Source organism: Mus musculus, chromosome 10 (assembly GCF_000001635.26).
Source record: "Mus musculus strain C57BL/6J chromosome 10, GRCm38.p6 C57BL/6J".
Lineage (NCBI taxonomy): Eukaryota > Metazoa > Chordata > Mammalia > Rodentia > Muridae > Mus > Mus musculus.
Genome location: NC_000076.6, coordinates 30,533,995 through 30,561,092, shown reverse-complemented (window position 1 = coordinate 30,561,092; position 27,098 = coordinate 30,533,995). Strand labels below are relative to the sequence as shown.

General features: G+C 40.3%; 1 protein-coding gene across 11 annotated transcripts in view; it reads left to right on the top strand.

Annotated features, from left to right (window-relative positions):
* Trmt11 (tRNA methyltransferase 11) overlaps positions 1–26,868 on the top strand; it is a 67,925-nt gene extending 41,057 nt beyond the window's left edge. For 9 of the 11 annotated variants that reach the window (XR_003948811.1, XM_006512877.3, XM_030245319.1 and 6 more), the window contains 5 exons: positions 111–275; positions 1,857–1,929; positions 2,043–2,174; positions 13,316–13,436; positions 25,849–26,381. Coding sequence is in view for 10 of the 11 variants with exons in the window: in XM_006512877.3 (XP_006512940.1) it covers positions 111–275; positions 1,857–1,929; positions 2,043–2,174; positions 13,316–13,436; positions 25,849–25,980 (623 nt within the window). In the remaining variant the exon portion in view is untranslated. Of the gene's footprint in view, positions 1–110; positions 276–1,856; positions 1,930–2,042; positions 2,175–13,315; positions 13,437–25,848 lie in introns of all 11 variants that reach the window. The other 2 variants (NM_001358806.1, NM_028604.3) reach the window with 1 other exon arrangement.
* The last annotated feature ends 230 nt before the right edge of the window (positions 26,869–27,098 follow it).

Here is a 27,098-nt window from a genome sequence, read left to right as displayed (position 1 = left end):
CATTGGTAAATACGGGATGCATGATTGTAAAAGTATTTTTGGATAAACTAAAGAAATTAAGAATACTATTTGATGGAATAATTTTGTACCTTCACTTTCTTTCTCTTTAGGAAAGGCTAGTAGAAAAAACCAGAAATGGCGTGGACCAGATGAAAACATCAGGGCAAATCTTCGTCAGTATGGCTTAGAGAAGTTTTACCTTGATGTCTTGGTTTCAGATGCGTCTAAGCCTTCCTGGAGGAAGGGAACATATTTTGATGCAATCATCACAGATCGTGAGTTTGTTTTAATACAGAGTAGGAATGGGTTAGTTTTCTGAATTACTTGTTAAATACAACGTATATTAGCACACTCCAAGATGGCCACTTGTTCTAGGCTTCTTCCGACTCTTAACTTCCTCACATAAAAACAATGCAAAGTTAGGACTAAGCAGCAGGTTACTAACTTAAGTACTTAAGGATTTGTGGTTTCATTTTAGCAAATATATTTATCCCCCATCTGTAATTATAGCTGTACATGATTTGCCATGCTTTCTCTTGCATTTTTTTGAAGCATGTATTTTTATATTGACTGTGGTTGGTTGTTACTATGGCAACTAGATCTAGAGTGTTGTTTATGGTGACTGTGTCAACCTCAGGGGGTTCTCCATAGGTGAAAGCCTGTATAGCATCTGTCTCCACTGGCAGCTCCTCTCTAGACGTAGAGAAATGTGGGGCTGTACAAGCTGCTGGTCTTGTGAATAAACTCATTTTGGAACACTACATGAAAACTTAGGGTCTGCACCCTTAGAATATTGAATGTTTGAGGCAGCCTGTCTAAACAGACGTGCCTTTTCTATATAGCATTGGCAAATCTGTAAATAGTGCAAAGTGAAGATGTTTATCTCAGCCAGCAAAAGTTCTTTGATGGCTTAGAGCATTTTAAATCTAACAAAAGATCATTCTGATGGCATTACGATGTTGTGAATGTGAATTGTGAAATTTGGCTGAACCTTCATTACTTACTACTCCTTCTTTCACTGTGATATTTTCCTTCTGTACTTCAGTGTGTATTTCCTGAGAACACAGGTAGTATCTTAGCCACAGTATAGCAATCAGTCTTAGTAAATTGAGATAATAATTTAATCAACATTTTATTAGTCAATTTTGTCAGGTGGACCACTAAAATTATGCAATTTTTTTTCCCTTGAGTCCACTTCAGAGGCAGGCACAGCATTTAGTAGTTTTGGGGCTCCATTACTTAAAACGTGTCTACAGCCTAACACAGTTGTCCTTCCCTGAGCATTTTATGTTAACTATTTTGGGATAGAATAATGCATAGGTGGTGTTTTTCCTCCCCTAGTGTCTTAGTTTGGGTTTCTATTGCTGTGACAAACTCCATGACCAAAAAGTAAGTTGGGGAGGAAAGGGTTTATTGGGCTTACACTTCCAGATCATAGTCATTCATTGGAAGAAGTCAGGACAGGAAGCCAAGCAGAACAGAAACCTGGTGGCAGGAGCTGATGCAGGGGCCTGGAGGGAAGGGGTGCTGCTTACTGGCTTGCACCCCATGGCTTGCTAAACCTGCTTTCTTATAGAATCCAGGACTACCAGGCAGGTGGTATAGCACCACCTACAATGGGCTGGGCCCTCCCCCATTGGCCACTAATGTAACACCTTACAGCTGCATCTCATGGGGGACATTTCCTCAGCTAAGGCTCCTTTCTTTTGATGACTCTAGCTTATGTCAGTTTGACACATAAAATCAGCCAGTGTGTATCTGGTTATCACATTTCATTGCATACCACATTGAGTCTGTCCCTTGCTAGTGTCTGGTTGACTTGACTATCACATTGTTTTGTTTTGTTTTATGCCTAGCTCCATATGGTATCAGAGAATCTACAAGAAGATCAGGTTCACAGAAGGACATACCAAAGGGAATAGAAAAATGGTAAATGAAATTCCACAAGCTATTACTTTTAAAAACTTGTTGATTTTTTTTATAAGTATTGTGAGCAGTATTATACTTTTAACTTACTTTGAAATATTTGGTTTCTTTTTTAGTCCAGAAAGCCACGTTCCTGTTTCCTTGAGTTATCACCTGAGTGACATGTTTTTTGACCTGTTAAATTTTGCAGCTGAGACCCTTGTACTGGGTGGAAGACTAGTCTATTGGCTACCAGTATATACACCAGAGTATGTAGTCTTTATTTTTTTAATGTTATTTTCTACAGTATTTGTTTTAAGGATTCTGTTTCCTCATCTCTAATTTTGCTCATATTTAATAGTTATCAATATCCTTGCTCTACTCTTATATACAAGTGAAAATAGTTCCCTTCCACTTAATGGATTTTTTTTTCTTTTTTGACCCTTTTAAATAAGGTATTGGCAAAGTACAGCTTTTGATCCAGATATACTTTTTTCATACTGTTTTAATAAGGTGGTTGAACTTAGACTACCTTTTACAATTTTTTTTTAAATGTTAGAAAACTCGTAAGAGTATTTGACAGAAAATCTGACATTGTTCATACCAGTGATAAAACTAGTACTTAGAAGGTGTAGATGTGATGGCTGGAATTCTAGGTCATCCTCAGCTACCTCTTGAGTTTGAGGTTAGTCTAGACTACATAAAACTCTGCCCTCCCCCAAAAAAAAATAGTTGGAAGAAATACATGTACCCACAAAATCAAAAATATTTGCATTCTGGCTCTTTGTATGAAAAATTTGCCAGCCCTTGTTGTGTATCACTTAGCTGGTATATCTTAGATGTTCAGTAGCTGCTAACTAGTACAACCAAAGGGGTTTTAAAAATTTACCTGAGTAACTTACTCATGTCTGCTGGCTTTCTTATATGCCAGTTATGAGTACCTTAAATACAATACATCTTTCTTACAAGCTCAGACCAAAATACAAAGTTTGCATATGTATAAAGCTCTGTCTTATGGTGAGCAGCATTGGCTTTGTTACTTGGTAACTGGTGGCTGCTGAATGGAGCTGTACACATCAATGGGAAATATAAGGTTTCCTCCCTCCTTCCCTTCCTCCTTCCCTCTCTTCCTCCTTCTCTCTCCTTTCTGTCTCTCTTTTAGAAGGATAGAGTCTCAGGTTTGAAAGACACTATTAACATGACAGTTCAGTTTTTGATCCCGCCACAGATCCTGTCTTTGCTGTATATGCTTGTTCTAAAGCACCTGAGGACAGCAGTAACAATGGTACGTTAGGAACCCCAAGATTTGGAAGCCATGTACCTTTTTGTCTGCTTTATAGCCATTGTATTTGAAGTGACTTTGGCCTAGCTTTAGTCATGCCTTCGTTTATCACTTGGTAAGTACATACATTCAAGTTACTGAACACAGGCTTCGAGTTTTCTTAGAGGTTTAGAGCACTTGTTACTCTCAAAGAACACCCAGGTTCAAGTTCCAGCACCACACATAGGTGTCTCACAGCTCTTCATACCTCTTATCCTAGGGGATCAGATCATTTCTTTTGGCCATTCATGTAGCTACTAGACATGAACATGGGTGTATATATATACATGCAGGTAAAACACTCATATTTATAAAATAAATAAATCTAGAAGAATTAAATCTAGTTTAGTCCATCTATTTTAGAAAATGAGGAAAATTATTTTCAAGAAGCTGTGCATTTTGGGTTCTGCCCCTTGTTTTTGTTGTTTTTCTGTTGCTGTGAAGAGACACTGTGACACAGGCAGTTTATGAAGGAAAGCATTTGACTGGGGGCTCGTGGTTTCTGAATGTCAGAGTTCATGATTATTAAGGTGGGAACTGGCAAAAGGCAGGCAAGACATGGTGCTAGAGCAGTAGCTGAGAGCTTTCATTTGCTCCTCAGGGTGTAGGCAAAGACAGAGAGAGACATACACACACAGAGACAGAGAGCTCTAATTGGAGTTGGTATGGGATTTTGAAACTTCAGAGCCTACTCCCAGTGACACACCTCACCCAGCAAGTCCACATCTGCAAATCCTTTTTTTGTTTTTGTTTTTTGTTTTATTTTTTGTTTGTTTGTTTGTTTTTGTTTTTGTTTTGAGACAGTGTTTCACTATATAGAACTCTATATAGTGAGTTCCTGGCTGTCCTGGAACTCACTTTGTAGACCAGGCTGGCCTCGAACTCAGAAATCCACCTGCCTCCCAAGTGCTGGGATTAAAGGCGTGTGCCACCACTGCCCGCTTGCAAATCCTTTTTAAATTGTTCCACTCACTGTGACCATATGAGCTTATGGAGACCACTCACATTGAAATCGCCATAGCACTAAGGTAACTGAACAAACCCCAGTACCAGGAATGAGACGCTTCCCTCTCACTGTGACCCTGTGATGCCTACACAAGTCAGCCTTTGCTATTGATACTGATTGCATCCAAGAACTGGATCATAGGAGTCGATTGCTGAGACTCCACCCTGCGTGCTCTGTTGCTTTTTCTACTCGGGCTAGATGGCCTTTGTCACACTCAGGAGCCAGTTTTATGTTTAAAGGCAGACTGGTTAGAATTTTCTTGGTCACTCATTAGTCTCATCTATACCTTGTTTAGGTGTAAAACACGCAAGAATCTCATTGCAGGTCTGAGCCTGCTTCCTGTCTTGATGATTTCCCAACATAGCTTGTGTGGATGAGCTTTCTTGTCTTTCAGATGCCTCTTTAAATGTGTGGAACACTCAGGTTAGCGTCACGTAATGAGACTATTTTACATAGTGTGGGGAGGATCACTTGGGGCCCACGCACTCCACTGCAAGCACACACCAATTGGTCTCAATGGACAGTAGCCAAAAGCTTACTAAAAAGTAGTTTACAAAGTCCAACACAGCACATAGAGATTCCATTCCTTCAGGACAACATGGATACATAGAGGGGAAGTGTTACATCAGATCTTTAGAAACAGTAACCATTCGTTGTGAGCTATCCCAGCTCCTCAGTCTGGAGTGCTGTACATCTCAGCCCCTAAACGAGGCCCTGGCTTGTGCTTATCAGCTGTTTCCTCTCCACAGACTCTCCTTTCTGAGTAGCAGTTGCTCTCGTGGGAACTACTGGTATTGCCCTGTTAGAAACCCCTATGGTTACTTGCTTTTCAGGCTTTAGGTACTTGGAGAAATTGTTAAGCACTTTTGGCTTTCGGTTAGCTTTTCCCCTAGGGCCTCCAGCTCGACGTAGACATGGCCACATTTCCTTTCAAGTGACCTGGAACAGAACTTACCATCTTCTTTCCTAATCCATTTTGATTGCTGTAGCACTTAAGACAGCCTAAGTCCCAGTTTCTCCTACTTCATAAAGATCAGATGCCTGTGGGGCTCAGCAGAGCCAAACCCAGCCCCAGTGTCTGTGATGCATTGACTAGCTTCCAGTGGACACGTCCTATCTTGCTTGGTGACCTGAGCATGACAGTACTTCTTTCATTCCCAGCTGTCTTACCATCCTGTCTCATCCTGGTTCTGTTGGATTCTTCCCACAGGTTACAAGGTTTTGGATCCCTTACTGGTATGGCGTGTATTCTTTCCTATCTGACCCTTCCCACTCAGCTGTAAGAAACGGCGAGGAGGTGCCTCCACTTCATCTTCTTTTTTTTTTTTTTTTTCCATTTTTTATTAGGTATTTAGCTCATTTACATTTCCAATGCTATACCAAAAGTCCCCCATACCCACCCACTCCCACTCCCCTACCCGCCCACTCCCCCTTTTTGGCCCTAGCGTTCCCCTGTTCTGGGGCATATAAAGTTTGCGTGTCCAATGGGCCTCTCTTTCCAGTGATGGCCCACTAGGCCATCTTTTGATGCATATGCAGCTAGAGTCAAGAGCTCCGGGGTACTGGTTAGTTCATAATGTTGATCCACCTATAGGGTTGCAGATCCCTTTAGCTCCTTGGGTACTTTCTCTAGCTCCTCCATTGGGAGCCCTGTGATCCATCCATTAGCTGACTGTGAGCATCCACTTCTGTGTTTGCTAGGCCCCGGCATAGTCTCACAAGAGACAGCTACATCTGGGTCCTTTCGATAAAATCTTGCTAGTGTATGCAATGGTGTCAGCGTTTGGATGCTGATTATGGGGCACTTCATCTTCTTAATCCACTTCACCACCCAAACCAAAGATGGCCCCCATCTGCCTGTTTTCCATTGTGATTCCCCCTTATCTGCAAGACAGCTGGACCACAGTTGGATATCTTATGACCTGTTGCAGAGACAGTGCATCTTTTCCCATAATTCATCAGGGGTGAACCTTAAGCCCCAAGTATCACATTAATGTGTCCTAAAGTCCTGCTATGACAAGGCTGACCAAAGAAACATCTCAGTGAGGGAATGTTAGCAGACCTGATCTTTTTTTTTTTTCTTCCATTTTTTATTAGGTATTTAGCTCATTTACATTTCCAATGCTATACCAAAAGTCCCCCATATCCACCCACCCCCACTCCCCTACCCACCCACTCCCCCTTTTTGGCCCTGGCGTTACCCTGTACTGGGGCATATAAAGTTTGCGTGTCCAATGGGCCTCTCTTTCCAGTGATGGCCGACTAGGCCATCTTTTGATACATATGCAGCTAGAGTCAAGAGCTCCGGGATACTGGTTAGTTCATTATGTTGTTCCGCCTATAGGGTTGCAGATCCCTTTAGCTCCTTGGGTACTTTCTCTAGCTCCTCCATTGGGAGCCCTGTGATCCATCCATTAGCTGACTGTGAGCATCCACTTCTGTGTTTGCTAGGCCCCGGCATAGTCTCACAAGAGACAGCTACATCTGAGTCCTTTCGATAAAATCTTGCTAGTGTATGCAATGGTGTCAGCGTTTGGATGCTGATTATGGGGTGGATCCCTGGATATGGCAGTCTCTACATGGACCATCCTTTCATCTCAGCTCCAAACTTTGTCTCTGTAACTCCTTCCCAGGGTGTTTTGTTCCCACTTCTAAGGAGGGGCATAGTGTCCACACTTCAGTCTTCATTTTTCTTGAGTTTCATGTGTTTAGGAAATTGTATCTTATATCTTGGGTATCCTAGGTTTTGGGCTAATATCCACTTATCAGTGAGTACATATTGTGTGAGTTCCTTTGTGAATGTGTTACCTCACTCAGGATGATGCCCTCCAGGTCCATCCATTTGGCTAGGAATTTCATAAATTCATTCTTTTTAATAGCTGAGTAGTACTCCATTGTGTAGATGTACCACATTTTCTGTATCCATTCCTCTGTTGAGGGGCATCTGGGTTCTTTCCAGCTTCTGGCTATTATAAATAAGGCTGCTATGAACATAGTGGAGCATGTGTCCTTCTTACCAGTTGGGGCATCTTCTGGATATATGCCCAGGAGAGGTATTGCTGGATCCCCCGGTAGTACTATGTCCAATTTTCTGAGGAACCGCCAGACTGATTTCCAGAGTGGTTGTACAAGCCTGCAATCCCACCAACAATGGAGGAGTGTTCCTCTTTCTCCACATCCACGCCAGCATCTGCTGTCACCTGAATTTTTGATCTTAGCCATTCTGACTGGTGTGAGGTGGAATCTCAGGGTTGTTTTGATTTGCATTTCCCTGATGATTAAGGATGTTGAACATTTTTTCAGGTGCTTCTCTGCCATTCGGTATTCCTCAGGTGAGAATTCTTTGTTCAGTTCTGAGCCCCATTTTTAATGGGGTTGTTCGATTTTCTGAAGTCCACCTTCTTGAGTTCTTTATATATGTTGGATATTAGCCCCCTATCTGATTTAGGATAGGTAAAGATCCTTTCCCAATCTGTTGGTGGTCTTTTTGTCTTATTGACGGTGTCTTTTGCCTTGCAGAAACTTTGGAGTTTCATTAGGTCCCATTTGTCAATTCTCGATCTTACAGCACAAGCCATTGCTGTTCTGTTCAGGAATTTTTCCCCTGTGCCCATATCTTCAAGGCTTTTCCCCACTTTCTCCTCTATAAGTTTCAGTGTCTCTGGTTTTATGTGAAGTTCCTTGATCCACTTAGATTTGACCTTAGTACAAGGAGATAAGTATGGATCGATTCGCATTCTTCTACATGATAACAACCAGTTGTGCCAGCACCAATTGTTGAAAATGCTGTCTTTCTTCCACTGGATGGTTTTAGCTCCCTTGTCGAAGATCAAGTGACCATAGGTGTGTGGGTTCATTTCTGGGTCTTCAATTCTATTCCATTGGTCTACTGAGCAGACCTGATCTTATGATGTCTCCTGTGCATTGTTGAACTTTTCTATCTGAGGAGACAAACAAATGTTTATTTGTCCCAAACATGGTACAACAACACAGCATAAAAACAATTCCAGAAAAGTCTAGCTTGGTTAAAAACAATGAATTTAATTGGGGTTGTTTACAGAAACTTTGGCAGCTATGTACAACTTGAAGGGAAAAGAAATCCCCCACAGCATCTATTAACTGTTTGTATACCCATAGGGGTGGGTAGTTCTGAACTTGCTCCTCCAGGAACTACCTGTGAGCCTTGGGGAAATGTGGGACTCCAAAAGCACCTTCTATGACAGGCCAGTTGGCCCAGTCTTGGGTATAGCTGCTGGCAGTTGAAGGGGCAGTGACTCACTGCCCACAGGACAAGGTTTTACGGCATAGAGTGAGAGCTTCAGTGATTTCTAGATGCAAATGTGGGTGCTGCATACAGAGGACAGCTTTCACAGCATTTCCTGTACAGTAAAAGTCAAGGATTTAAGCTAACTATATTTCCAAAGACCTTAAAAAGTAGCCACTGTACATTTCTTCAGTAACTTTTCTAATAATTTATACAAGGAAAAAGGGGAAAAATGCCCAGACCCTTATAGCTACAAGGATGTTTAAAAGTAGACTGTAATCCTAGTATTCAGGCTCCTGAGGCAGGAGGATCTCAAGGTTGAGGCAGCCTGGGCTACATAGTATGTTTCAAGCCAGCATGAGCTTCCTGGGTATAAAACTTAGTATCAGTTTCTCCTTTTTTTGTTTTGTTTTAGTTTTTTGGGTTTTTTTTTTTTTTTTTGCAAGTTTTCTTTTTGAACAAGCTATTCTAATCACCATTTTTCCTTCACCAACTCCTCCCAGATCTTTCTCACCCATGTCCCCGCACCCTTTCTTTCTCTCTAGAAAACAATTAGGCAAACAAACCATCATTTAAAAAAAAATAAGGAAGAAAAGAAAGGCACAGGAAATGCATAAACCACAAAATTGGAAACCATGGTGTATATGCAAAAGAATAGTAAGACACACACACAAAAAGCCCAAACAAGACTAAATATTGATATATTTATAGAACAGAACTTTATTCAGCTGTTAAATAAAATTACGAAATATGCGAGTAAATGGAGGGAACTAGAAAAAAAGTCCTCCTGACTGAAGTAACCCAGACCCCAAAAGACAAATAGTATACGTTTTCTCTCATATGTGGATGTTAGGTTACCGTTTAAGCATTCGATGAACATGCTACAAACTGTATAACCATAGAGGTTAGGTACAGAGTAAGAGACAAGTGGGAAGGTGGGGCAGGGAAATCTCTCAAGGAAGGGGAAATAGGGCACACATTTGGGATTGGAGCAGGGGATTAAATGGGGGGAGAGATGGAAGAAAGGAAAGGGGAGGGATATGGAAAGGAGCAACTAACACTTAGAGGTGTTTGAGAGTCATGTGAAAACTGAAGAAGCTTAAATTGTTTACACACATAAGAGACGTCTAAAAAGTATCACCAAATAACAGGGGTGACTGTACCCCAACGAGACGTGAGTGCCAGGAATAAGGTAGAGCTAGTTTGTGTTCCTTTGTAGACGTTTCATTTGAGGATAGATTTCTCCCAGCTGTGTAGCTAGCTCAAGTGGGAAGAGTACTGTGGAAATCTACTGGTTGATTTGTGTCAGTTATTTCCAGATCCTCCCATGCTCATTATTAGATCTCTGTTGTCTCTTCACTACATTCTGATATTGGTGGGTTTAATATTCATGGCTTCCTCTGGCTGAAACGAAACTGAAACAGAGCAGAGATTCGTCTCAGAGCTGCAGAGCTCCTGAGTGAGTCCACTTGCTTGCTCAGGTTCCACAAATCCATGGAGCTTTTGTTATCTAATTTCTTTTTGCCAACTGTTAAACTGTCTAGAAATGTTCTTTGTGGAAGATAGAAATCCAGCTGCTGGTGTTACTGATAGAAGTGACAGCAAGGCCAGCAAGGTGGCTTGCTACGTTGCACAGGCCCGGTGACCCAGAGTTTGATTCCACAGACACCATGTTGTAGAAGGAGAAGATTCCTGAAAGTTGTTCTCCAAGCTCAGCAGGTGTGTGTGGCACCTGTATGCACATGTTCATGAAATAAAGTTTTAAAAAGGAATATGATTAACATACATATATCAAAAATTTCTATTATATCCCATAACCATATGTTCAAATTATCAGTTAAAATAAAGTGTGGGCGCTAGCAGCATGGCTTACCAGTTACGAGTGCTTGCTGTTCTTCCAGCAGACCTGAGGTCAGTTCCCAGAACCTCCACGGGGCTGCTCATCACTAGCTTCCTCCAGCCCTGGGCCTTCTGTGGCCTCTGAGGAAACCCACACACAGGTAGCAAACATACACGGAGACACATAAAATATAAATGATGTCCAAGGAGCTTAATAACATGTCTCAAGATTTTAGGAATATATTTTAATGTATTCAGTAGATTTATGGAAGAGAACATCTTTTTGTCCTTATCTAGGAAACAAAGAATGATTCAGTTCAGTGGTCAGTAAATTTGCAGTCTGTTTTTCAGGCGGGAGGTGAAATATATAACATTTAGAAAGAACTTAACATTTTATAGGAAGAAGAGTGACTGAGAAGTGACTCATGGAAGAGCTAGAGGCTTATGTGTATAACTAGTTTTGCTTTTAGAAACCTCTTGGATATCATTTGCATTCATGCATTTCCCACTATACACTTCTCTTTCCTGTGGTTTGTAGTATTTCCACAAAATTGTGCAACCGTCCCACTATAAAGACAACCGCCCCACAGGAAACGTCATTTACTCCCAAAGAAACCCCCAAGTGGAGTTACCCCTCCTCCTGCCTTTAGCAACCACTGATCTAAATCTGTGTGGTTTGCCTGTTTGGTCTGATTTCAGTTTTAAATAGGTAACTTAAGTTACAGGGAAACAGTAATAAAATCAGAGTTAGGTATTAATATAATTGTCTAGGCAAAGTACAGATTTAATAGTTGGCAAACAGTCCACTAATACGGAATTCCGTATACACTGAAGATGTTTTTAAGCTACTATTCAAATTTTCAGTATTATTTTGGACATATGTTTTCCATTGATTTGGTCATTCATATATAAAGTTAGTCCTCTATACCTGTGGTTTCTATATCTGGATTCAGCCAATCTTCAATGAAAAATTGAATTTGGAGTATAATAGTTTTACACATACTAAACCTAAGACTTTTTATTCTTACCATTTTCACAGTAATTCAGTATAGCAAGTACCATTTATATTTGTGTTAGGTATTCTGAGTAATCTAAAGATGATTTAAAGGATACAGGAGATTATACATAGATTATGCAAATGTCTCCCAACTTGCTGTTAGGTATTCTGAGTAATCTAAAGATGATTTAAAGAATACAGGAGATTATACATAATTATGCAAATGTCTCCCGACTTGCCGGACTCTTTGGATTACTGTATAGGGTAGGAGGTGTCCTACAGCCAGTCCATAGATACAGCGGACTGTAAGAGGCTAATGAGAAAGGAGGTTTCTCACAGTAATGTTGGGAGTCCAAAATAAAAAACCAACCTCCAAATATCTTTATATGCTGTCGAACAAATCCTGTGGTTTGTGCCTACCATACCCTACTCAAAAGAGAAAGCTAGCTACTGGCAACTTTGTTTGAGCAATACTAGCATTATTCATGTCATTTAATATTACTTTTAATTATTTTTTTACAGGTGAATTTGATTTATATTTTTATTTTATAGTTATATAAGAAGCCTAAGTATAAGAAATTTTTATTTGTGCGTATTCAAATGTCCTTTCAAAACACGAGTCAGTATACATAAAAGGTTTCTTTAAAGAGTTGGAATATGAGGCCAACTTACACTACATAGTGAAAAGTAGGATCCTACCTAAAAATAAGTGTATATTCTTAAGCATGACACTGTTTTAGAGACCCATGGGTTATACTGTGTATAAGCTTAAGTTCAAAGCCATATTTTCCTCTTTGTTTCTATTTTTAAATTTAGTTTCAGTCATGATGTAAAATATATTTCTTCATGTCATAAATATTTCTATGGAGATTCTAAATTTGATATGGACTAGTTTTATAAAAAGTACATTATTTCTGTCTGTAGAGTAAGTGCTAAAGACTTTTTAGAGGAGAAAAAAACCAAAATGGTCACAAGTTCCCTAAGGACTAGCCAAGAAGGACTTGAAGAGAATTCCTTCCTCTGATAATGGGGTGAAATGCAGCTTGCGTGCCGCCTGGTGAGTGAGTGGTGATGGTTTTGAGCATGTGATTGAGACAGCGAGGAGGAGGTTGTTGAAGGTCAGAGAGACATCGAAAAGTCCCCAAGAGTGGTGGTCAGGGTGATGCTGACACATTAGAGCAGCTAAGCTGGTTCAGGGTCCTTAGCCATTACCTTTCCCATTTAGAGTCTGAGGTTTAGCTCATGTCATAAATGTGTGCAGAGACAATTCAGAAAGACATGAAGGTTTGCAAAGAAAAACTAAAGCCTGCCGTCAGTGCTCTCAGGCCCTTCCTGCTGCTCTTCTCTCTGCTTCAGCCGTGTCCCACAATTACTGGTGTCTTGTTCTGGGCTCTATTAGTGCGTGCATTATCCTGTGATGTAGGGATTGGTCATCTCTGCTCATGTCCATGACTCAGGGTCATAGCCTAGTGACTGTGACCTGGGCACTAATATACCCTGGAGGTTTTATTTGTACTTAGCTATCTGAATTATTTCATAAATAACTTTAGACTTATTTACACATCTTATAGACGTCCTTAACATTTTTTTTTTATTGAAGACGTGATAAAACTCCAGATGAATCATGGTCTTGACTGTCAGGGAGTTGCTGTGACCTGCACTTCTGTCTGATCAGCTTTTGTGGACCCTTTAGGGCATCATCATCATCTTGCAGTTTTGTGATTTGTTTGCTACTCCGCATTAAAACATTCATGTGTATCTTCCCTTCTCTCCTCCCAGCTCCCTCTGTCTGGTTCCCTTTCACTGTCTCGTCCTGTCTGTCTTTGTATTCTTCCCTTCAAGGGGTAAAATACTGAGCTACATCTTTTGGTGCTGGTACGTATTTGTAAAGTGCCAGCAGATTGCTTATGGATCTTACGACAGCACACTTGATTTCCGTGTTGCCTGTTTGACTGTTCCTAACCGGCAGCTTCCTGCCTTCAGGTACACTGAGGAGATGGTGCCGTGGCACCCTTGCCTGAGACTCATTAGCAACTGTGAACAGAAGCTTTCCAGTCACACAGCAAGGCGCCTGATCACCATGGAAAAGGTGAAGGAATTTGAGGTAAGTTTCTAGTATAAGTTCTGGAAGAGTCAAAAATCCAGATCTTTCTAAATAGTTTTCCTGGAGTATTTCGAGATGTTCATCTTGATTCTAACTGTATAGTACAGTAGGTAGGTTGAGGAAGAAGCAGATGTTGAACTTGGTGCACTCGGCTGTGGCTGTGGTAGGAATGGGAGAGTGGTTGGTTGGCTTGAAGAGCATAGAAACTCACCCACGCCTTAGGCTTCCTCAGATTCCTGTTGCAGAAACAGAACTTCTTGACTGCAGACCTGAATGTTTGTACTTGCTATTACAAAAGTGTATATGTGCACACATATGCATACCATAGCACCCGTGGAGGTCACATGACACCTGAGGGACTCGGCTCTTTTCTATCATGTTGATTCCAGGGATTGAACTCAGGTCATCAGGTGTGGTGGTTAAGCATCTTTACCCATTGGGCCACCTCACCGGCTGATTGGAAGATTTTAGTCGAGACAGTGATTCTTTATATAAGAAGATAAAATTTTCTCATCTATTAGGTAATATCAGTCATCCTATTCATCTATCTTTGCATTCTCACTCCTTTCTCTCTCTCTCTCACTCACTCTCTCTCACATGTATGCGTACACACACACAACATATAAATTTGAGAAAGAAAAGTTTTAGTAACATTTATTACTTTCTATCCAGATTAGAAGTGATGTGAATAGTACCTCATGTAACGAGGCTGCAGAGACACATCAGGATGCTCTCTCTGCTGTCCTCTCAGGACTAACAGGCTCTTAAATGCACTGGCTGTTTGGGCCAGCCCTGTCTGCATAGGGCATGCAGAACAGGGAGATTCTGTCTGAGTATTTTGTAATGCCCATCTCTAGTCTCTGTTTGATTAGTTATCATTTGATTTATATCTCATAGGCCTTTCACAGTGGTGACTTATTCTGTACACTGCCCTTGTATCTGTCACTTTCCATCCTTCACCCCTCCCCCATTTGTAATTGACCTTTAACTTAGAGCCTGATTGGCTCTGAGTTAACTATTTACACTGACATATTTGGTTTACGCCAACAGATCTGAATCTTTCTCCATATCTTAATCATATCTTCTAAATAGATTTTTCTAAAATATTACATTTTGCTACTTTATATAAGTGTTTTAGTTAATTGTTTTTATTATTAGATAATGTTTATAAAGTTTTCACATGATATAAATTATCCTCAAAAATCAGGCTCCAATATTAAGACTTTAAGGAAACTAAGCTATTCATCTACATAAGTAGTTGACGGTTATCCATGAGATGTGTGGGTATTTATATTACGGTGTATATGTGCATGTGATCTGATGAGAATGCATGGCTGTAGTAGTTTAGAAAATCCAACCAGCTGCTCATATTCCAGCCTCATCTTATTAAGTGCATATTCAGATGATAGAATCTGTGGAATGGACATGATTTTCATTGTGTTCCAAACAGTTATGTACTTATATTTATTAAGGTATATCGGTACAATTATTTTATAGTAACAGCTTGTTTTTCTTCGAATAATATTTTACATTTTGTACTGGATAACTTACCAGTAATTCTTTGTGGAAATCAAATCCTTTCCCAAGTATGATGATTTACCATTAGCTGTTTAGAATATTGAGAAATTCCTGGAGTGCTTTCTGTATTTATTGGCACAATGACAGCCTCAACAAATGTCAATTTTGAATCCAGCACAACCCTGTTATCTTACTGTCTATTGTACTTGATTCCTCTGACTCTAAACTCTGTGTCTGATGGTGCTAATGTGTTCGATACTTCTCTTTGTAGAATTGCTTCCATGTACCAGCCAAACTTACTATTTCCCAGGAGTTACTGTACTGTTCGTGAGGCTATTTATTCTACATAGAAATATTGTGGTAATTATGGAATCTAGTAAGTTAAACCTGAGTGAGTGTAAGAATCAAGTTAGTATTTTTACAGCAAATATCTGGAATGGGTCAGAAGACAAGATAATGCTTTCTCAGTGTCTAATGAGATGATCATGTGATTTTTTTTCTTTGAGTTTGTTTATATAGTAGATTATGTTGATGGATTTCTGTATATTGAACCATCCCTGCATCCCTGGGATGAAGCCTACTTGATCATGAGAGATGATTGTTTTTGATGTGTTCGTGGATTCAGTTAGTGAGAATTGTATTGAGTATTTTGAAATTGATATTCATAAGAGAAATTGGTCTGAAGTTCTCTTTGTTTGTTGGGTCTTTGTCTGGTTTAGGTATCAGATTAATTGTGGCTTCATAGAATGAATTGGGTAGAGTACCTTATGTTTCTATTTTGTGGAATAGTTTGAGGAGTATTGGAATTAGATCTTCTTTGAAGGTCTGATAGAACTCTGCACTAAACCCATCTGGTCCTGGGCTGGTTTTGGTTGGGAGACTATTAATGACTGTTTCTTTTCTTTTTTTTTTTTTTTTAGGGGTTATGGGACTGTTTAGATCATTTATCTGATCCTGACTTAACTTTGGTACCAGGCATCTGTCTAGAAAATTGTCCATTTTATGCAGGTTTTCCAGTTTTGTTGACTATGGGCTTTTGTAGTATGATGTGATAATTTTTTTGGATTTCCTCAGATATTGTTGTTATGACTCCCTTTTCATTTCTGGTTTTGTTAATTAGGATGCTGTCCCTGTGCCCTCTAGTTAGTCTGACTAAGGGTTTATCAAAAATCTTGTTGATTTTTCTCAAAGAACCAGCTCCTGGTTTGGTTGATTTCTTTGAATAAGTCTTTTTGTTTCCACTTGGTTGATTTCAGCCCTGATTTTGATTATTTCCTGCTGTCTACTCCTCTTGAGTGAATTTACTTCCTTCTGTTGTAGAGTTTTTAGGTGTGCTGTCAAGCTGCTACTGTATGCTCTCTCCAGTTTCGTTTTGGGGGGACTCAGAGCTCTGAGTTTTCCTCTTAGGACTGCTTTCATTGTATCCCATAAGTTTGGGTATGTTGTGGCTTCATTTTCATTAAGCCCTAAAAAGTCTTTAAATTCTTACTTCTTTGTTGACCAAGTTATCATTGAATAGAGTGTCGTTCAGCTTCCACATGTATGTGGACTTTCTATTATTTATGTTGTTATTGAAGATCACCCTTAGTCCTTGGTGATCTGATAGGATGCATGGGATAATTTCAATATTGTTGTATCGGCTGAGGCCTGTTTTGTGACTGATTATATAGTCAATTTTGGAGAAGGTACCATGAGGTGCTGAGAAGAAGGTATATCCTTTTCTTTTAGGATAAAATGTTCTGTAGATATCTGTTAAGTCTATTTGTTTCATAGCTTCTGTTAGTTTCACTGTGTCTCTGCTTAGTTTCTGTTCCCAGGATCTGTCTGTTGATGAAAGTGGGGTGTTGAAGTCTCCCACTATTATTGTGTGAGGTGCAATGTGTGCTTTGAGCTTTACTAGAGTTTCTTTAATGAATGTTGATGCCCTTGCATTTGGAGCTTAGATGTTCAGAATTAAGAGTTCATCTTGGTAGATTTTATCTTTGATGGGTATGAAGTGTCCCTCCCTGTCTTTTTTGATAACTTTAGGTTGAAAGTCGATTTTATTCAATATTAGAATAGCTGCTCCAGCTTGTTTCTTCAGACCATTTGCTTGGAAAATTGTTTTCCAGTCTTTTACTCTGAGGTAATGTCTATCTTTGTCCCTGTAGTGGGTTTCCTATATGCAGTATAATGTTGAATCCTGTTTACATAGCCAGTCTGTTAGTCTATATGTTTTTATTGGGGAATTGAGTTCATTGATTTTAGAGATATTAAGGAAAAATAATTGTTGCTTCCTGTTATTTTTGTTTTTAGAGGTGGAATTATGTTTGTCCGGCTATCTTCTTTTAGGTTTGTTGAAAGATTATTTTCTTGCTTTTTCTAGGGTGTAATTTCCCTCCTAGTGTTGGAGTTTTCTGTTTATTATCCTTTGAAGGGCTGGATTTGTGGAACAATATTATGTGAATTTTGTTTTGTCCTGGAATACTTTGGTTTCTCCACCTATGGTAATTGAGAGTTTAGCTGGGTATACTAGCCTGGGCTGGCATTTGTGCTCTCTTAGGGTCTATATGACATCTGCCCAGGATCTTCTGGCTTTCATAGTCTCTGGTGAGAAGTCTGGTGTAATTCTGATAGGTCTGCCTTTATATGTTACTTGACCTTTTCCCCTTACTTTATTTATATTTTTAATATTCTTTCTTTGTTTAGTGCATTTGTTGTTCTGATTATTGTGTGTTGGGAAGAATTTCTTTTCTGGTCCACTCTATTTGGAGTTCTGTATGCTTCTTATATGTTCATAGGCATCTCTTTCTTTTGGTTAGGGATGTTTTCTTTTATAATTTTGTTGAAGATACTTACTGGCCCTTTAAGTGGAAAAATCTTCATTTTCATCTACTCCTATTATCCGTAAGTTTGGTCTTCTCATTGTGTCCTGGATTTCCCAGATGTTTTAAGTTAGGATTTTTTTGCATATTGCATTTTCTTTGATTGTTGTTTCCATGTTTTCTATGGTATCTTCTGCACCTGAGATTCTCTCTTCCATCTCTTGTATTCTGTTGATGATGCTTGTATCTATGGCTCCTGATTTCTTTCCTAGGATTTCTATCTCCATAGTTGTCTTCCCTTGTGATTTCTTTATCGTTTCTACTTCCATTTTTATATCCTGGATAGTTTTGTTCAAGTCCTCACCTGTGTGTGTTTTCATGTACTTCTTTAGGGATTTTTGTGATTCTTCTTTAAGGGCTTCTACCTGTTTACCTGTGTTCTTCTGTATGTCTTTTTGGGAGTTATTAATGTCCTTCTTAAAATCTCTAGTAGCATAATAAGATATGATTTTAAATCTAAGTCTTGCTTTTCTGGTTGGTTGGGGAATCCACGACTCTCTGTGGTTGGAGTACTTGGTTCTGATGATGCCAAGTGGTCTTGGTTTCTGTAAGATTCTTGCATTTGCCTTTTGCCATCTGGTAATCTGTGGTGTTATATGTTCTTGCTGTCTCTGGCTAGAGCTTGTTCTTCCTATGAGTCTGTAAGCCCGTGTCAGCACTCCTTGGAGTCCAGCTCTCTCCTGGCAAGACCAGTGCACAGAGGGCTGTGAAACAGCCTTACCTCCTGAGTGCAGATGTAGGCCTGTAGGACACTGTCCAAGCTGCTCTGCTGCTTCTGTGGCCTGTGCTCTCCTGAGTGGACCCACCTTAGAGAGACAACGGAGAGAAAATCTTATGTGTATTTTTCCTCAACAAAGAGATGTATAGTTTAATGAATCCCTGTGATGTGTGTCTCAGTAGAAGCACTGTAAAGTCTGTTCTGACCTTTGCAGTGACCAGTTCTTACTTTCATTTGAATTTACCCTTAAGCAAAACCAGCAAGACACATATACATCTTTACTAATTCTTTACATGGATTTTGGGAATTTTATAAAGTTTCACAGGATCAGCATTATTTCAGAATTAAAGTGGAAGTGTACAGCTACTTGCTTTTGTATGTTATTCATCCTTTGCTCTTTAAGAAGATTCTTGCTTCTTGTTAGTTACAATTAAATATAAAATGGTGTTTAATTAATTGCTGTTTATTTTGGTCTGTTGAGTATTCTAATATTTGACAGTTTTCATTGATAGAGATATAAGCTTTTATTAATACGTATAGGAGACATTCATGCTTCTGTATCACCATGGTGTACATGGATGTCCACAATGCTCATTTTACAATAAAATACATTATGTTCTGAGTATTAATGCCCAAACTTCATTTATTAATTGTCCATCAGTTTGAGACTCTAGATAAAATTGTAGTATATTTTCATAGACTTTAGGCATCATAATATTTTGAAGTTTAATTTTATAAGGAACTGAAAAAATGCAGATACAAGGATAAAGTTTTTCACCTTTACTGTGTTCCTATTAAGAACAACACTACAGATTTAATGGTATTGGATACCAGACTTTTGACCTGCTTGTCCTTGGTTTGGAAATGGCCTAATGTTGTTTATAGTTGTGTAACTTTAGCACAAGTGGTTTCTATGTCTACCGTCCAGTACCAGATGCAGAACGCTGGGAAGCCATGATAAGGAGAGCAGGATTTTTAAACAAAAGCTGAACATGGGTAATTACCCTGGAGCTGAACCAAGGCCCATTATGTTCAGCGCTAGCAGTCACTCAAATTTCATCCTCCTCTGCCTGTTGCCTTCTTTCCACCACTTAGCTTTCTTCCTCATACTCTCTAAGGATCTGTATCCATGCCTGATTTTCACCCGCCAGCCTTGGAGTCTTTGCTGACCAATGAGAAGAGCACCCTTCAGTTGCTGGTGCTTGCTATGACAACAGTACTGGTTTTCACTTATCATGGAATGAGTTTTACAAGTTGTTTGTATTTGCGTATTTACTTGGTTCTATATGAACAGTGACGCAGAAGAAATCGTTATCTTATTATCGGGAACTGCCACTTCTAAGATGACTTAAACCTGATGACAATTGAAATAGAAGCAGTTGGGTTTCTGTTAAAGGACTCTAGAATCCTGCAAGCTTATCTTCTGGGTAGGGAGCTCCCTGCAGCTTGAAGAACAAGCAGTTTCTAAGTTCATGCTTGTCTTTAGGTTTGTAAGTGGTGATTTGGAGGTTCTGTAAAATTAGCTCTTAACAGTGAGAAGTACTGTGAAGCAAAATGCTGCGTTTGGTCAGTGTGGGTACTTGGTGGTCAGAGAGACTTTAGAGCTGAGTTAATGCGAGCCTTTGAGGATGGCTGTCCAGTGAAGGGAAGAAGGTGAGGAGATTGGTCCTGGGTTTTGCTTTGAGAAGGAGAAATTCCAGAGTAGGTGCTGTGAGAATGGAGGAAGTTGTGTCACTGAACATATTTTACATTCATTCCTTCATCTTTCCCATTTTTGCACATTTTCTTTCCTTAACTTAAACATAGGTTCTCACAGAGACAGAACTTCATGGTGTGCTGTACTCAACATTTGCATTTGTGGGACCGTATTTGTCACGTCTTGGGCTTAAGTAGACCAGGCTTTGTCCTTACCCATAGAGCGCTTGTTCACTAGGAGAAAGTCACCCCGACTCTTTCTATGTAAGCTGTTGGGGTTGTAGTGCCATGTGAGAGTGGCTGCATGAACACAACACATTTGTCTGAGGAGATGGTGCTTGAGGCAAGAGACAGGTGCAGTTTGGTGAGGTAACTGTCGTTTTAAGTCTGGGAGGGATGAGAAGGGCTCTGGGATATGCAGGGGATCCTGATATTTCAGCTTCAATGGATGCTGGGTGTCTTGGAGAAAAACATCTAGAGACAACCTGAAAAACTAGCAATGCCCATGTGAAAGGCCTTATATACCGGTGTATGCCTCTCCTATCTATGAGTGACGGCAAGGCTATGAAGGGTGTTTGTTCGTAGAGAGGCAGAAGTGTATGTATTATGACCCTGCCCTTCACTTCAGAGTGAAGGGCAGCTTGAGCTGGGGATGTTAGCTTGTGACGCTCTGACAAGGCTCCAGACCTCCAGAAGTAAAGAGATGAGCTGTGAACCAGAAGTGAGGGGATGTGAAGCTGAAGAGGAAGTAAGAGTTTGGGGATGAGATAGACACAGTGTGATGTGATGGATGGATAACTGGGGCAAAGGTGCTGGACTCGAGGATGACTTCCGAGAACTCTAGACTGGAACAGTTGAGTAGCTGATTTTCCTGTGTATATCTACATCCCCCTAAGAACCATCCACCAGAAGGTCTCACTTTCCTCATTACTGTGAGTCTCCCAGCTGCCTTGTCTGCTTCTGCACAGTCTCCTTCCATCTCATTTCCTGGACAGCAGGCCAAAACATTTTTCGGAAAGGGAATAATGAAAATCTAGTTTTTAAATTGTTTTGGTGACTCTGTTCCTGGTATTATCATTAGGTGTAGTTGGTGCCGCTTTGTCTTCTGTTCACTGCGCCTTAACTTTCAGTCTCCTTTCAGGTTCCAAAATGGACTCGCTTTCTCCATATTCAGCTTCTTTACATAGAGTTCTGCCTTTGAATGTTTATAAAGGTTACATTATTCTGCAGCTCTTGGATAAGTGTCCTTTCCTTTATATTCCCACGGGTTGCCAATTCATCCCACCATTTAACACCAGTGTGCTTGGAAGTGTGTCATTGATGTCTCCCACCAGGATCTGTGAACTCACAGACCTCCAGGCCTTTCCTCAATATATGCAAGTGTATATGGAACGGTTTAGTATATGTGGAACTGTTAATGTGGGACTGTTTGTTTAGTATATGTGGAAGTGTCTAGTGTATATGGGACTGTCCAGTGTATATGGAACTGTTTAGTATTTATAGAACTGTTTAATGATTATTTGGGGCCCCTCATTTGCAATAAAAATCATAATGAACAATATTTAAACATGTTAAGGAGGAGAAGGAAAAGGTAATTGGGGACAGCTAGAAATTTCCTGTTGGAAATAAACCAAATTTTACCATTAGTTTCCTCTTGAAGTCCCTGGAACAGACTATTTTAGTCCTATAATATCAAGTAGGCTTTATTTCCCGTGTAAAACAAACCAGAAGCAGCTGAAGTGGAGAACGTACCACTTTTACTTTATTTAAGGAGGAGGTGAAGGACAAGAGTGGCAGACTTGCACAGGAAGACCAGAATTAGGGCAAGGTTACCTAAGTGTTTTCAGCGAAGGATCTTCGCTTCCTTTCCAGTCTAAACAGTGTACCATCTTGATTGAGATGCACTATTAAAGATGCGTTCTTTCTGTAATCCAGAGTGTCCTTAGCTCTCCTTAGAATGGCGTTTCCTGTGGTGCTGCATGATTTGTAGTTCCTTTTCTTGACAATTTATTTCCCTTTACATTCCAGTACAAAGTTATAAGTACCTGAAACACTTTCTTTTTAATGTCCTTGAAGTTCTTTTTTAATGCTGCCTTTTTAATTTAGAACTAAGTTATACAAAATTTACAGTCACCTAGGTGTGATGAAGCTGTAACCCCTGCGTGCAGTGGCAGAGGCAGGAAGGTGGAGCGTCTAAAGGCCGTCTAGGCTGTAAATCGTGACACTGCCTCAGCTGTGCAGGAAGCAGAGCAGCACACACAGCTCACGTGACTGTGGGCAACTTTGTGTGCTTTTCCTTTCTCCTTCTACAGAAGGACTTGTTTTTCACCCAGATGAGTGGCACCACTTCAGAATCTTTGAAGTATGTACGTCTTCCTAGCTCTGCATCATTCTCTGTGGATGAAACGGTGTGCATCCATGATAATACTGTCTAGTGTGATCATCCTGGCCATAGGAGGGCTGTATGATGGAAGGTGTTCTGAACAGTTAAGACTTTCAGCAAATGAAGCAGGGTGCTCCTGATAGTCGGGTGTACAGTCTTCACAGCTAGAAACAGTTTTCATCTACATCAGGAAATCCCATGAAGAAGAACTATCTGCATTAGCCAGCAGAGGGTAGTGTGTGCATGAAAGTGAACCACTGGCTTGTGAGGCTCCTTTGGCAAGTGTGTTAGAGTTCCTAGATGGCGTATGTGTACAATTAGCAATACTGATAGGACAGTGGTTACGAGGCTCTGTCTAAAAGCTGAGATCTAAAGTGTGTGCTACCATAACATTGCTGTTCCACGAAGAATGTCCTTTAAATGTCAGGCTCCATTTTGAAGGACCCACTAATCTACCATGTGGGAAATTGACTGAGTCATCTATATGTGTTCACATAACGTCTCGTTTTTTAAAAGGACAGAAGAATAATGAGAAAAGCATTGAGCCTTTGATGTGTGACTTGGGCAGCAACCCCACAGTGCTGCTTCCCAGCTGTATGCCTTATGGCAGATCGTTCAAGCTCTTTCAATCTCTGTTTCCCTATCTCCAAAACACAGATGAAAAGAATGCAGAAAAATTAAATAATTACCATAGACAAGACCCAGTTGGTAACAAATATAGTAGTGCTTTTATAAATGAACCCGTCTCTTTCCTGTAACATTTACAATTGCTGATTGTCTTTGAAAGGAGAGAGGTGTGAGAGCTATTGGTTTCTGATGGTTTCTGTGTTTTCCTCCCGAGCTTAGTTACTGGCTGAGAAATGACAGGAAGCAATAGTGTTGTCAGATGCAAGGTTTACTTAAGGAGGAGTTGATACGAAAGAGAGCTGCAAACTTCCAAGGGAAGGCAGTTGTTCATTTCTCTTTGACACCCGCTTTTACCAACAGCGCTACTACTCCTAAAGTGGGCATTGTGGCCTTACTCTTCATCTCCACAGCTTTCACTTCTGTGGTTTCCCAGCTGTGACTTTCTACTTCATATGCATGCAGTATTTCTGTTCATTAGAAATGTACAGAATTGTGGTTCTGCAATACATAAATGATAGATACCATGATTGATCTCCGTGGGTGGGTGTGGGACGGTTATAAAAACCAAATAAAGACCTTGAGTGAATGAAGAAGGTCAAAGACGGTTGCTTGAGAGCACCCTTTCCCTTTCAGAGAAGCTTGATGGCCTTCAGGATACTGAGTGAAGCCTAGCCTCCAGCTGTTCCTGATGGAGATGAGAGGCAGTGTGAACAGAGGAGAGTACGGTTTAAAATATGTAGAGCTGAATGTTATCACCCAAGTGTGAGCCTTAAGAGGAACTGAAAGACCTATGGGCGGGGAAAGAAAACAAATTGAATTTGCTGTTTGTTTTGAATTGTGGTGATGTCATTCTGTATGGCATCTCTATGTGATGATAGATGTTCCATGAGGAACATTTTTCTGTTAGGATATTCCCACAGAGGTGGGAATGTTAGCCATAGTCCCTGAATGTCTGGTTTATCTCGAAGCAAGACTTACTGCTGCCAGGTCCTTGGCTGCCCAGGGAATTTCAGAGCTTTGGGGTTCCAGGAGTTTCTGTAATGCTGTATTTCACAGCTGGGGGATAGTTCGTTTAGAAAGTGGCTATTTGAGCACAGGACTCATATATTTACTCAACACAGATTTCTCTCTGTTTCTCAGAATATGAGGAGAATGCATCTTTTCCCTGAGCACCTGACATTTCGACAGCTAATGATCCTATCAACTGTCTGCTGGCTATATACTTCTGCTGCCTTGTCTCTGTGGCACTGAGGAAAATACATCTTGCCCTTACTGCTCAGAGTTCTTTTTTATGAGCCTATATTGATTGCTCAAAATACTGGTGTGTCATTTTCACCATGCCTACAGTCAATTTGGTCACCTCTGTCCGTTCTGTGTCAAGAGTTTGCCTCATTCTTCTCCTTTAGTTCAGTGATAATCTATTTGCCAAGCTATCTCTTTGCTCCATGAAAGAAACCCGTTTTCCACAATGTTTGACTCTTATCTTCTCCCTCCTTGATGGATTCACATTAGAAGCTGGGGTGAGAGAGGGGCACTGCCTGGCACTGTGGCATTCTGCATTTCTCTCTGCAAGTCCTCATCACAGGTGCAGTAAGGTGTTCCTGCAGGTAACTGTGGTGTATTTTGAGAGGTCCTATGTGGCTATGGAAGCCATAAGGAGAATAGTGGGCAGAAAGGCAGAGCTAGGAGGGAGTTGCAGCCAGTGTTTGACTCTTGTGCCAAAGAAGAAAACAAGACTCCAGCCGGGCGTGGTGGCGCACGCCTTTAATCCCAGCACTCGGGAGGCAGAGACAGGTGGATTTCTGAGTTCGAGGCCAGCCTGGTCTACAAAGTGAGTTCCAGGACAGCTAGGGCTATACAGAGAAACCCTGTCTCAAAAAACCCAAAAAACAAGAAAGCAAGACTCGATTAAGGGAAGTGCTATATGAATTTACAGTAAATTTCCAAAAGTCTGTGTGTAGTTGAATGTGAATTTAAAGAAATACATAGGAAATGGAACTTTATTTCAACTTAGGTTTCTGTTTCTACTTGAAATTGTTTGTGAGACTGAGTGTGAAACTAATGTTTCAGGTTTCTGTCAGTCCTCTCATCTAACCCAGAATGTGTGGGGCATTCTAACCCAGATCAACTCTTTCAATGCCCAGTGAGTAATCTGAGTTCCAGGCCTTATTTAGCTGTGAAGTCTATAGGCGTGGAACTCCCCAGTCACCCCGCATCTGCATCTCTTGTGTTGGAATCTCTTGTGCTGATGGAATGCGGACACAGTTTGAAGTTTTGTGTAACTTTGTGACATTACAAACTGCCACAGTTTCCTGGTGTATACCTTCTCTCTTGACAAGAAGCTTCTTTGGTATTTTCCACAGCCCAGATGATTTCAGGGAACGGCGAGATAGTTGTAGTCTGACCATGTTCTTTCTCTTTGCCCAGTGAGGTGAAGTGATGTCACTTGGAATTCCCAAGTGTGATGCAGATGTAGGGTGTGTATTCATACTGTAAAGCCAAGCAAATGTATTGTGACTTGCTTAGAGAATGACTAGTCTGGTTACAAGAGGTTTACAAAAGAAATAACTTACATGTCTTTATATTTTGTATTTTCTATCCTTCCAGAACCGGGACAAGTATTCACACCTGCTGAGTGATCATTTTCTGCCGTACCAAGGACATAATTCTTTCCGTGAGAAATATTTTAGTGGTGTAACAAAAAGAATTGCCAAGGAAGAAAAATGCAGCCACGAGTGAAAACTCTGATGCTGACAATCAGGAAAGAAGGAGCGTTTTATAAAAAGGCTTTGGATGGGAATTTGTGCATATGATTAAAAAACCTGTGCTGATTTACAATTTTTATATAAATAACTGCTATTAATCAAAATTGGATAATTTCAAAATGGTCTTTGTTTTAGAGACTATTTTGATGTATATGTCTTTTGAGCCTTGTTAAGTGTCAGGGACTGGTATATATATATATAGAGAGAGAAAGTGTTTATATTTTTACAAAGACAATATTGTATCTGCCACATACATGGTAGGTAATTAATAGTGATTTAGAACTTACTCATTTTGTAAAGTTGCTTGGTTTGACTTTTAGTTGTGACTGTTTTTCATTGACACCAATAAACTTTACTGGGAATTTCTAAAAATTATGTGATACTCAGTATTTCTCATGGAATGTTTAACCATAAATCCCATATTAGTCATAACAGTGGCCATGCAGAGGCAAGGAAACCTAAGGGCTGAGAACTGTGGAGAATCCAACCCCAAGACCTCCACGAGGGCCCTTGTGCTTCTGAAGGTGTCTGCTCCTTGGATTTGCTCTTGCATTCCTAAAACTTGACTGTTGGTCACGTTAACTAACTACCTTCAATGTTTGGTTGAGAAAGTTACATTTAAAAGCAGGCACAGCAGCTCAAGTCCTTGACGGCCACGCAAAGGCATTGGGTTTCATCAGTACTCACTGAGACAGAAGCTGTAGTTTTCTTGAAGGAAAAACTTTGCTGAGTCTACGTAATGTCCATCATGGAAATACCTTTTTTGCAAACCACTTTTCCCATTAATTCTAGCTGCTAATAGCTTTCTGCTTTTGGTGGTACCTCAGTGAGGTGGCAGTAAATGGATACTTTCTTTCTAACCAGCGCCTATTTGATTTGTGGTGTTGTTGTTGTCGTCGTCATTGTTGTTGTTGTTGTCGTCGTCGTCGTCATTAATGTACTGTGACTGCTGGTTTTATGAGCTCACTGGATTATCTTGCATGGCTTAGGAGCCACAAATGACCAATGCTGTGCAGAGGTCAGGCATTTAGTTGCGCTCTCCTTGTCATGTGCTCCTGATTTCACCACATCTAAAGTCTTCCCTGTTTATTT